The 12,146-nt window shown below is 48.6% G+C and overlaps 1 protein-coding gene across 2 annotated transcripts; it reads right to left on the reverse strand.

Annotated features, from left to right (window-relative positions):
- Window positions 1–2,001: 2,001 nt before the first annotated feature.
- Window positions 2,002–11,707, reverse strand: RPE (ribulose-5-phosphate-3-epimerase). Of its 2 annotated transcripts, none has more exons than XM_060257084.1 (6): window positions 11,350–11,707; window positions 7,766–7,845; window positions 6,093–6,232; window positions 4,703–4,837; window positions 4,414–4,500; window positions 2,002–2,469 (listed from the first exon to the last, which is right to left on the reverse strand). In XM_060257084.1, the coding sequence occupies exons 1-6, from the start codon at window positions 11,469–11,471 to the stop codon at window positions 2,347–2,349; spliced, it is 687 nt and encodes a 228-aa protein (XP_060113067.1). In that variant the 5' UTR covers window positions 11,472–11,707; the 3' UTR covers window positions 2,002–2,346. The 2 variants fall into 2 exon arrangements, with proteins under 2 accessions (XP_060113067.1, XP_060113068.1); XM_060257085.1 differs by having other exon boundaries at window positions 11,361–11,494.
- Window positions 11,708–12,146: the final 439 nt, after the last annotated feature.

Here is a 12,146-nt window from a genome sequence, read left to right on the forward strand (position 1 = left end):
TCAGGTCCAGAACTAAGCTATATTTGGACAGACAGCCCAATTGTAGTGTCTCCCCACCGTACGTGGAGAGGAAGTACCCTGGATGTTGGGGAAACGTTCTGTTGCATTTCAGCACTACAGCCTATGTTAGATTGTAGTTTACTGCAAATGTTGATTTTAAACTTTTTTTTTAATTAAAAAAACACTTACTTGTCCAGTGAGTTACACTTGAATCTTGCCTATATCTAATGCAGCCATTTTCAGTGCAAAGTTTTACAATTAAAAATTATTTCTTTATACTTGAAGTTGCTGGCGTGAGTTTCCTAAACCAGGAGTCAAACCACGGTGCGTGGTACTTGTGAAGAGCGCCAACTGGGTGTATGAATTCCAGAAATCAGGATAATGTCAGCACAACACGTGCAATGGAAATGAAAATCTGTCCACTAGATATTCTCTGGAAGGTTTTAAGACCTGCGACTTCTAGCAGGACCAGGCAACAGTAGCTCCTTCCTGGATTGAACAAAGCAGGAGTCAAGTTGCACCTTTAAGACCAACCAAGTTTTATTCTGAACGGAAGCTTTCGTGTGCTCTCTAAGCACACTTCATCAGATGAGGGGGATCAGGTATTGTGGGCTGAAATACATGCAGTTTGTTGATTAAGAAGGCAAACTGGCTGTGATCACATGCTGAAATAGTGTGGCCCTCTTAATCAACAAACTGCATGTATTTCAGCCTACAATACTTGATCCCCTCGTCTGATGAAGTGTGCTTAGAGAGCACATGAAAGCTTACGTTCTGAATAAAACTTGGTTGGTCTTAAAAGTGCCACTTGACTCTTGCTTTGCTCAACTGCTTCAGACCAACACGGCTGCCCACTTGCATCCTTCCTGGATTGTCTTGCAAAACAACTTTTGCAATGTGAATCGCGTAAGAGCACAGCAATAGTCAGGGAGAAGAGCTCTAATCCTTTGGCTGAGTTATTAATCTGTCAGTTTCCTCCTGCGGTGTTGCTGTTGTCTTGTACTGCTCAAATTGTTTGGGGGTACCCGCTGGAGAAGGGCTCTGTGGCACGGTGGAAGAGCCTCTGCTTGGCACGCAGAAGGTCCCAGGTTCAATCCCCAGCATCTCCTGTTAAAGAGGACCAGGGAGCAGTAGATGTGAAAGACCTCAGCCCAAGACCCTGGAGAGCCACTACTGAGTGGACACTACTTAATGGAACACTGGTCTGAGTCAGTAGAAGGCAGCTTCAGGTGTGTTTAAGTGGTTTTGTGGGACAACACAGAAAGCAGTTCGTGATTTGCCTGCGGTCTTTGTCCCTGCTTCATCCGTCTCCAAGCCTGAGGGAACACCTATAATCTCTCTATTTGTCTTCTGCAAACTTTAAAGCCGCTGTATAAATTGGGGGGAGGGGTTTATAAGCCACTGCCTTCTGCTTATATGAGCCCTGCGGCACAGAGTGGTAAAGCTGCAGTACTGCAGTCGGAGCCCTGAATTCGATCCCCGGTGGAAGCTGGGTTCAGGTAACCGGCTCCAGGTTGACTCAGCCTTCCATCCTCCTGAGGTCGGTCAAATGAGTCCCCAGCTTGCTGGGGGGAAAGTGCAGATGACTGGGGAAGGCAATGGCAAACCACCCCGTAAAAAGTCTGCCGTGAAAACGTCGTGAAAGCAACGTCACCCCAGAGTCAGAAACAACTGGTGCTTGCACAGGGACTACCTGTAGCTTTATAAAGGGGGGGGGGGAGGTTATAAGCCACTACCTTCTGCTAACGTATTCACAATAATGAAACATTTTTACACAGACTTTCGGCATTTAAGAAGCTGAAGATTAATCAACTTTGATCTCAAAAGTCAGGGCATACCGAAGATTCCTTGACTTTGTATATTATTACCATTTATTACTTCCAGTTTCCATTATCCACTTGGGGGGAGGGGATGTTTCTTCACTTCCCCAATTCGTCACACGCCCTTCAATTTACTTCAGAAGAACCAGACCTCAGAAGTTCTCAAGATCAATGAACGCACTGTTCTTTCAAGCATTTATTTTCACACAATTAAGAAGTTATTTTTCTTAAAGAGAAAGGAATGCACAGAGTTAATCGTTGCATACGGAGCAAACACACAGAAGTTTTCCATAAAATGCTGGTACGTACCCAGGTTTGCCTTTGGCAGTCGAGCGACGGTACAGAACTGAAATTCTCCCTGGCTGCAAGAACAAGCTTAGTGTCCTGCAACGCTCTCTTCTGCGGCGGAGGAAGGACCCTTTAGTCCCCTGGTCTCATCTGAGCAGTAATGCGATTCAGTGACGGTTACCCACCCTCCCACGTACAAAAAAAAGCAGCATTCGGCCAACGTTCTGGTGAGCTGGTTTCACCGGTCGAGCGAACGCTTCTGCGCGGCTTCACAACACACGTTCCGGAGAAGGTTGATTACAGCTCTGGGGTCATCACTCTTCATGATGGCACTGCCGGACACGATCATATTGGCTCCCGCCTGAAAACACGATAGAACAGAGGTGGCCGAACTTGTTTAATGGAAGAGCTACACAGAATAAACGTCACATGTTTGAGAGCCACAAGACGGGGAGGGAAGCAAACAGACTGGGGCAGCAAACGTGGAAAGCAAGCAACTTTAAATGCCTTCTCCAAGCCACCGGCTGGCATGACTTGGAGATAAATGATTTACTGAGCAATGCGTCCTAAGCCAGCTTGACAGGGCGATGGGGGTTTCGAGAGCCGCACAGAATTTGTGGAAGAGCCACATGTGGCTTCCGAGACAAAGTTTGGCCACCCTGGGACAGAAGTTTGTATTTCACATCTTTCATACTAAAAACTTCCTCAAAGAAGGATAACATAAGTGCCCTGATGGATCAGACCAGTGGTCTATCTAGTCCAGCATCCTGTCTCACACAGTGACCAACCAGTTCCTCTGGAGGGCCAACAACAGGGCATAGAGGCCAACGCCTTCCTAAGAAAATCAGAAGAGCCCCGCTGGATTAGACCTGTGGTCCATCTAGTCCAGCATCCTCTCACACGTGGTGACCAAGCAGTTCCTCTGGAGGGCCAACAACAGGGCAGAGAGATCGAGGCCTTCTTAAGAACATTAGAAGAGCCCTCCTGGATCAGCCCAGTGGTCCATCTAGTCCAGCCTCCTGTCTCACACAGTGACTGGTCAGTTTCTCTGGATGGCCAGCAAGAGGGCATAGAGGCTGAGGCCTTCCCCAATGTTGCCTCCTGGATTCCTGGCACTGTTGTCTCTGAATGAGGAGGTTCCCTTTAGTCACCCTGGTTAGTAGTCACTGATAGACTTCTCCTCCATGAAGGTACCTAATCCCCTTTGAAAGCTGGGTATCACTACATCCTCTGACAGCAAAGGCCACATTTGAATTACTGTCTGTGTTTCCTTTTGTCTGTCCTGAATCTACTGACCATGCTTGTATGGCTGCCAGTTTTAATATGAAATGCACTTTGGTTGTCCAGGAGATAACTGTTTACAGAGGATACCAAAACAACATGGGTATTTTTCAGTGCTGAGTAAAGGATTTCAGGGCTGGTCCAATGCATGTAAAGGCTACTCAGAATGTCCTGCAGAGCGACTGAAAAGAGTTAATTAAAAAGACCTTATCAATATTCAAATGAAATCCTAAGCATTTGAGCATTTACAACCTGATCCACCAGGTCAGAGTGAGACAATTCCTAGACTCCTAAGCTACAAAGCTACAGTTCCAACAATAATGGAGAAATAAAAGGACTCTTGTAGCACTACAGAGGCTAACGGATTTAGGAAAAATATGTGCGAATCGGAACTTCCCAGATGAAAGCGTTTCACTTTATGAACTTTTTGACAGAGCCAAGTGGAGACAGAATAAGTCTTTTTTGCAATTACAGTCCATGCCACAGAAAGTCTAGACCAGGGGTGTCAAACATGCAGTGCGGGGACCAAATCAGCCCCCCGGAGGGCTCCTATCAGGCCCCCGAGCAACTGGCTGTCCTCTGCTTCCTTCTCCCTCTCTCTTGCTTCCTTCTGCATCTCAGCTTGCTTTACAAGGCTTGCTCAATTGCACAGGAGCTACAGAGCAAAACCTTGATTTTCTCCATTGGCTGAGGCTCCTCCCTCTCCTGGTCCTCTGGGGAAGGAAGGAAAGAGCCAGAGCTTCCTTTGCCCAGGTCCCTGGATCCCATGGGAGAAATATTTGTGTTCTTTATAAAATTTGTATCTCTGCTGCCTAATCTTAAATAGGTACCCACACGGCCCAGCCTGACATGGCTTGATCCAACCCCACATGGCCCTCCCAACAAAGTCTCATTTATGTCAGATCTGGCCCTCATAACAAATGAGTTTGACACCCCTGCTCTAGAAGGCCTAAAGACTTCACAAGCTTCCTAACACAAGGGCAGGCTCCTGGAACATCAGACCTTGACATAAGTTGCTTTTTACCTCTGCGCATTTATGAATGGTGTCCGGCCCAACACCGCCATCCACTTCAATGTCCAAGGACGGGAACTGCGTTCTCAGCCAGTTAACCTAGTCCGCAGCACAAAAAAGAAAGTGCAAGAAGTGCGGTGGGTGTTCTCCTTCAAGGCGTGCAACAGCAGAGTCAACATTTATATATAGCAGCGTTCCAAAATAAAACTTAAAAGATTTCCATTGCCTTATCAATCGCCCTCCCTGACATCCGCCCGCCCGCCCGCCTCTATTTGCAGTAATCGAGACACATCAAACCTACCTTTGGCATCATATCTTCCATGAACTTCTGTCCCCCAAAGCCAGGTTCCACTGTCATGATTAAGGCCATGTCAATCTGATTGGCCCATGGCGCTAAATACTCTACTGTTGTTCCTGGTTTGATAGCCAGACCAACCTAGGGAAGAGGAAGAAGCAAATGACCATCTCGTTAAGCATCTGCTCTGTCTTGACTAGATGAGTAAAAGCACATGGACCTTCGGAGTGGCTTTCAACAAATTATAATGGGGGTTATACCAGGGAAATCATCGACAAACAGTTTGGTAGCGCATAAGACAGGGTGTCAAATTCATTTGTTATGAGGGCTGGATCTGACATAAATGGGACTTTGAGAAAACAACAGTTTGCTCTCTCCGTGTACAAAACTACTTCTCAGTGTGTTATTTGATTACAAAAATTCATCATTCCACTGGTATACAATCACAACAATTCATAGGTTCACAATACAGTACAAAAATGCAGTTAAATAGCCTTCCTTTGCACAACATAGCTACTTTAGGGTTTGTAGAATCTTTCGGGATCAAGTGCCGTGTTCTACTGGAGAAAGTTTTCCTTCCAGACGTTTCGTTCTCAGCTGCGGAGAACATCCTCAGTGGCGTTGCAGCCGGAGCAGGCGTTCAGACCTTCTTGGCTGCTGTGCATTGAGTGGGGCCAGGGCTGCTGGAGAGCTGCTATTTCTAGGCTGGAGGGGGTGTGATGAAAGGGCAATTGGTTTGTGGATGTGCCCATTGTTTGGTGGGGCTTCCTGGAAGGGTAGTGATAAGGAAACTGGCTGTTGAATGTGACCATTGTTCTGTGTTAATTGCTGGGAGGGTTGGAAGGGGCTTGAAGATAAGGAAGATGGTTGTTGACTGTGCTGATTGTTCTGTGGAATTTGCTGGTTGTTCTGAGACTTTCTGCGATTTATAGTCTGTAGGGTGTTTTGCAGAGCTGGGTACCAAGATTGGTGGATGAGGTCGGTCAAATGAGTCCCCAGCTTGCTGGAGGGAAAGTGTAGATGACTGGGGAAGGCAGTGGCAAGCCACCCCGTAAAAAGTCTGCCGTGAAAATGTTGTAAAAGCAACGTCGGCCCAGAGTCGGAAACGGCTGGCGCTTGCACAGGGGACCTTTCCTTTACCTTTTAACATTTTAAAGTGATAACAAAACAAAACCCTGACTCCACGTTAGGAGTCCTGGGCGGACTGAATTACCACTCCTCTGCCCTCTGTGGTCCCTGCAATTAAGCAGCTCCAGGACGTTCTGACCATGAAGGCTTTTTAAAAAGTTCTTCCAATTTGATTGCATTTATTTAGAAACGCGTTTGAGAAATAGTAACTTCGACTAGCAGCTGTTCAGTGACAACGTCTCGAACTCTTTTTCCAACCATCCCTCACCTTCATTCCGTTTTCTCTTATATCTTTGATCAGCGCGCCTGCGTTTTCTGTCGCTTCTACATGAAAGGTGTATTGGTTTGCACCTGCCACGGCCATGGGTTTCACCCACTGCTCCGGCTTGGCGACCATCATGTGCATATCTAGAAAGAGCCAAGTGGAAAAATCAGAGAAGACGTCGTTACTTTCTTTTCATCGCTTCAGGCGGCCGTTTGTGCAATGGAACATCCCAAGCTCTAGCAGGAGCTCCTTTGCATATTAGGCCACATACCCATAACGTAGCCAGTCCTCCAAGCGCTTACAAAAAAGAGCCTCGTAAGCTCTTGGAGGATTGGCTGCATGGGGGTGTGTGGCCTAATATGCAAAGGAGCTCCTGCTAGAATTCGACCCCAGCAATCTTCAAACTGAAGCATTGGGTTGGCTAGAGGGAGAGATGGCTCCCGGGGCCTCTGCCCAATCACAAAACAGTGGAAGCAACCTTCTATGACGGGAAAAAGCGGCTTCTGATGAGCGCTCCCTCAAGGTGGAAAGGTGATTCCTCTTCTGAAGAACATTCTATTGCAGGGGTGGCTGATGGTAGCTCTCCAGATGTTTTTTGCCTACAACTCTCATCAGCCCCAGCCAGCATGGCCAATGGCTGGGGCTGATAGGAGTTGTAGGCAAAAAACATCTGGAGAGCTACCGTTGGCCACCCCTGTTCTACTGCAATGAAACCAGGATTGGCTCTTTCTGTTGAGGAAGGCTCAACAGGGCAATGAGAAACACATCAGCGGGCACCATGGCAGGGATTCTAATGGATGCCCTGTTGGGAAACTGCTGTCGCTCAACTGTATCTTCGGATCGCTTCTAAACTGTATTTAAGCTTATTCCATGCCATCTGTATCATCTCAGGAACTTAAAAGAGAGCTTATAAAGGGAAAAGGGGGAGGGGCAAAATTATTCCTTTGGTTAAGATATTTCTATGCAGTCTTTTCAGAGTCCTGCTTGTGGCAGCTTGTGATTGAAACTGTCACAATATCAAAACAAGCTTTTAGACATAAGCAGTACAAAAACTATCCATAAAACGGAAGCAGACCATTTAAGAAAAGTCAGGGGTGGAATTCTAGCAGGAGCTCCTTGGCATGTTAGGCCACACCCCTCCCAATGCAGCCAATCCTCTAAGTGCTTACAAAACTCTTTTATGTACATTCTTAGTGAATTGGCTACATTGGGGGGTGTGGCCTAATATGCAAAGGAGCTCCTGCTAGAATTCCACCCCTGTGAAAAGTTGGTAAGGTAATGCCCCTAATGAAAAGCCTGAGTGAAAACAGGTGTTTGGGCCTGGTACTTGAAACAAAGTAAAGGAGGTGCAGGCGATCCTCAAGGGGGAGCATGCTCGAAAGGCAAGGTGTCACCACAGAAAAGCCGATGTCATTAGTCAGCACTCGCCTCACTTCCGAAGGCTGAGGCACAGGGAGCAGGGCTTGAGAGGTAGGTCATAACTGGACAGCAAGGGAGGATAGGCAGGTGGAGACCTTACAGTTATTCCCATATCTGCAATGTCAGCACTTCAGATCTCTTAAGATCATATGCTGTCTGCCAAAAACTGATTATTCTAATTCTGTGTCTATAACTAGGCAGGCGAATTCACACATTTCATAGGATGCACATTTTTAAATCCATTATTAACAGCTTACCAAAAAAGGGCTCCTGCCCCAGCTGCTTCCGAAGGCTTTCCACCACAGGATGGCCAAAAGTGATGTTCGGGACAAAATGCCTACCCAGTTGGGAAAAGAAAATGATATACGTTAAGATTCCTGCTGAGACAGACAGTATATTAGGAGTGGCCAAGCTTGCTTAACGTAAGAGCCACACGGAATAAACGTCAGATATCTCAGAGCCGCGAGACATGAATGTCAAATATTCGAAAGGAAGGAGAGGTGGAAAGAAAGCAATTTTAAACGCGTTCTCCAAGCCGTCTCTTGGTTTGGCTTGGAGAAGTGATTTAAAGAGACAAATGCCTTCTCCAGGTCGGCCAATGGGGTGGCGGCGGCTTTGAGAGCCACTCAATACGTGCGAAAGAGCCACATCTGGCTTGTGAGCCGCAGTTTGGCCACCCCTGTTACTGTGCTACATATATCTTTCCAAGTATTGAGACAAAAAGGGCTGATCAGTCCAAATTTAGAGTGGCTTTTGGTTGTGGTCTTCCTAAAGCCTGACAGATCTGTTAAAAAGAGCAGTAAAATGACAGTCATCGTGGGTGAAAAAGAGGACTAATATAATGCAGGTTGAGTGGCAGCCCAAACTCTAGGCTGCCCAAGAACTTAACTGGGATAAGAACATAAGAGAAGCCATGTTGGATCAAGTCAATAGCCCAACCAGTCCAACACTCTGTGTCACACAGTGGCCATAAAAACCAAGTGCCATCAGGAGGCCCACCAGTGGGGCCAGGACACTAGAAGCCCTCCCACTGTTGCCCCCCCCACAAGCACCAAGAATACAGAGCACTGTAGCCACTGATGGACCTCTGCTCCATATGCTTATCCAATCCCCTCTAGAAGCTGTCTATGCTTGTAGCTGCCACCACCTCCTGTGGCAGTGAATTCCACATGTTAATCACCCTTTGGGAGAAGGACTTCCTCTTATCCGTTCTAACCCGACTGCTCAGCAATTTCATTGAATGTCCACGAGTTCTCATATTGTGAGAAAGGGAGAAAAGTACTTTTTTATGATAAGAAGCCTACATTATAGAATTCTAGTCTCTTCTCCAAACTTCAACAGGAGCTGCAGTTTCGTCCCTCTAGGGCAGGGGTGTCAAACATGCAGTTCGGGGGCTGAATCAGGGCCTTGGAGGTCTATCAGGCCCCCGAGCAACTGGCTGTCATCTGCTTCCTTCTCCCTCTCTCTTGCTTCCTTCTGCATTGCAGCTTGCTTTGCAAGACTTGGTCAATCACAAAGGAGCTACAGAGCAAAAGCTCTATTTTCTCCATTGGCTGAGGCTCCTCCCTTGGGGAGAAATCGCTTGCTTTGCCAGGCTCTCTCAATCACACAGCAGAGCTACTGAGCCAAGCCTCTCTCCCTTCTATTGACTGAGGCTCCTCCCCCTCCTGGTCCCCTGAGGAAGGAAAGAGCCAGAGCTTCCTTTGCCCAGTTCCCTGGATCCCATGGGAGAAATGCAAATAAAACACCTTTAAGACCAATGAATGCTAACGTTTTAAGCACGTTTTAAGTTTTTTTGAATATATATTTGTGTTTGTCTGTGTCCTTTATAAAGCTTATATCTCTGCTCCCTAATCTTAAATAGGTACACACACTGCCTAGCCCAACATGGCTCGGCCCAACTCATCATAGCCCGGCCCGACAAGGTCTCCTTTATGTCAGATCCGGCCCTCATAAGAAATGAGTTCGACACCCCTGCTCTAGGAATGTGCTTAAGTGACGCAAGAGCAGAGCGAGCCAGCAGAGTGATGTATCGCAACAGCAGCTAGGGCAGGAAAGAGTTCTCTTTCTTTATCCCTCAGGGAATACATGCCGCCCTGATCACAGTTACGCAACGTGTCGCTGTTCTTGCAAAGGACAACGACAATAGCAATTAATGCAAATAGAGGGACCGCAGTCCAAAAGGAGTAGCTGAAAAGTAACAACCAACATGGAAAACGTCTGCTTTACTCCACCCCACCCCCCGCCCTGCCCCCAGTCAGTGTGGTGTCTTAGTCACTGGGTCACCTTAGGCCAGTTACGCCCCTTCACAGAGTGGCTTGTTACAAGCATAAAACGCAGAAGAAAACCAGGTAAGGTGAGGTTTAAATTAAGAAATCAATCCGCCACGCTGTTTCCAGCAAAACTGAGTTGGCTCGGCTTGGCTTCTCTTTCCTTCACCGGTGAGCGATGCTTTGGGAAGAATTAACACCACAACGCACATGGAGCTGCCTTATATTGAATCAAGCCATAGGTTCATCAAGACCGCTATTGTTGTTTCAGACTCACGGCGACAACCTTTAGCTGGAGATGCTGAGCTCTTCTGCACTCCAAGCAGGTGCTCTTCCACTGGACTTCCTATTTGAACTGAGGCTTTCCCTTAAGCTGGATGAAGCTTTGAGACAACTGCAGCCACAGGTAGCATTTGCTAGCTAGGACCAGCGCTTGACGAGAACAATTTGAGCTAGATCGCTAGCATTAAAGCCAAAACAGCCTCCCCAGCAGGAGAGGGCCAGAAACAGAAGGAGAATCACTTCTGCCACCGCACTTTAAAGCACTAGGAACCCTGAAAGGCCAAAACATAGTCCCAAACGAGGTTGCCAACAGCCAGGTGGGGCCTGGATGACAACTGACCTCCAAGCAACAGAGATCAGTTCCTCTAGAGCAAGGGTAGCCAAATTGTGACTCGGGAGCCACAAGTGGCTCTTTCACACATATTGTGCAGCTCTCAAAGCTCCTGTCAGCCAACTTGGAAAAAGGTATTTCTCTCTTTAAATCACTCCACTTGGAGAATGCAGTTAAAGTTGCTTTCTCTCCACCTCTCCCACATCCTTCCCACCATCTATTTTCATGCTTTCCCCCCTCCCTCCTTCCTTCTTGTCTCTGTCGGCTCTCAAACAACCGAAATTCTTGTCTTGTGGCTCTCCAACATCTGACATTTATTCTATGGGGCTCTTACACTATGCCAAGTTTGGCCACCTCTGCTCTAGAGAGGATCGCAGGCTTGGGTGGGGGGCACTGTAGCCTGCTGAGGCCCCTCCTTCCTTCCCCAGGCAGCACTCCACAAATCTCCAACAGTTTCCAAACCTGGATTTGGCCACTAGGGCTGCCAAATCCTCAGATGGGGGCAGGGGATCCCCCAGTTTGGTCTTTCCCCCCCACACACTGCCCCAGACAGAGAGTTCCAACAATACGCTGTGGCTAACAGCCACTGATGGACCCCTGCTCCATATGCTTATCCAATCCCCTCTAGAAGCTGGCTATGCTTGTAGCTGCCACCACCTCCTGTGCCACTGAATTCCACCCCTCATGTCTCCTGGCTCCACCCCCAAAGTCTCCAGCTATTTCTTGAGACGGACTTGGCCACCCTTTGCCCGAAGAATAACAAAATAAACGCAGCGGAGGACTGAGGTCTCCGCCAGCAGAGGGCAATGAGGGGCGGCCGCCACAAAGACGGCAGGGACAGAGCGTCGTCTCAAGGCCGCCCGTGGGGTTCCGGTTTCGACCGGAAGTTGCATGCGCGTGCGACGCTCCCTCCCCGTTCTCTATGGTCTCTTCCCGCGGCGCGATATTCCAGAGTTACCCGTCCATGACGTCCAGGTGGAGGTAGTCGGCCCCGCAGTCCATCATGCGGCTGCACTCCGCGCCCAGCGCCGCCAAGTCGCTGTTGAGGATGGACGGGCCTATCCGGCACCCGGAGGCCATGACTGCCCGGCCGGCCCCTCAGCGGCTTCCTCACGCTGAGAGCCGGAAGCGCGCGGAACGCATGCGCGGAACATTCGGTGGCAAACGGGCTGCTTGGACTTGCTCGGGATGCCTCGACGGGAAATGTAGTTTTCGGTCCCTCCGCCCAGCCTGTCGCCGGAGTCTGGGAGCGCAGGGGGGAGGACTACACTTCCCAGAATGCATAAGGCTAAGCAGCTGGTGTGAGGGAGCCGGGCAAAGCGCCGTTACTAGGCGGAGCTTTTCCCTCAGGCGTTGAGACGAGAGCAGCCAATCACCTCCGTTTTTCCGTGGCCCCACGCGGTACGCGGAGTTTGATTGGCTGGCTTTGAGGGCGGACGCGGAGGCGCCTAGCCAATGACATGCGGCGTCTTGCCACAGTGGCCTTGGAGGGTGGAACCAGGTGGGGCTAAAGCAACAGAATGAAGAAAGAGTCTAGGGGGGCAGGGGTGGCCAAACTTGCTTAATGCAAGAGCTGCATAGAATGTCAGATGTTTGAGAGCTGCAAGACAGGAAGGAAGGAAAATAGATGGAGGAAGGAGAGGTGGAATGAAAGCAACTTTAAATGCATTTTCCAAGCCACCAGCTGGCTTGGCTTGGAAAAGCATTTTAAAGAGAGAGAAACGCCTTCCCAAATCTGGCCAATGGGGCGGTGGG

Source organism: Heteronotia binoei, chromosome 16, assembly GCF_032191835.1.
Source record: "Heteronotia binoei isolate CCM8104 ecotype False Entrance Well chromosome 16, APGP_CSIRO_Hbin_v1, whole genome shotgun sequence".
Lineage (NCBI taxonomy): Eukaryota > Metazoa > Chordata > Lepidosauria > Squamata > Gekkonidae > Heteronotia > Heteronotia binoei.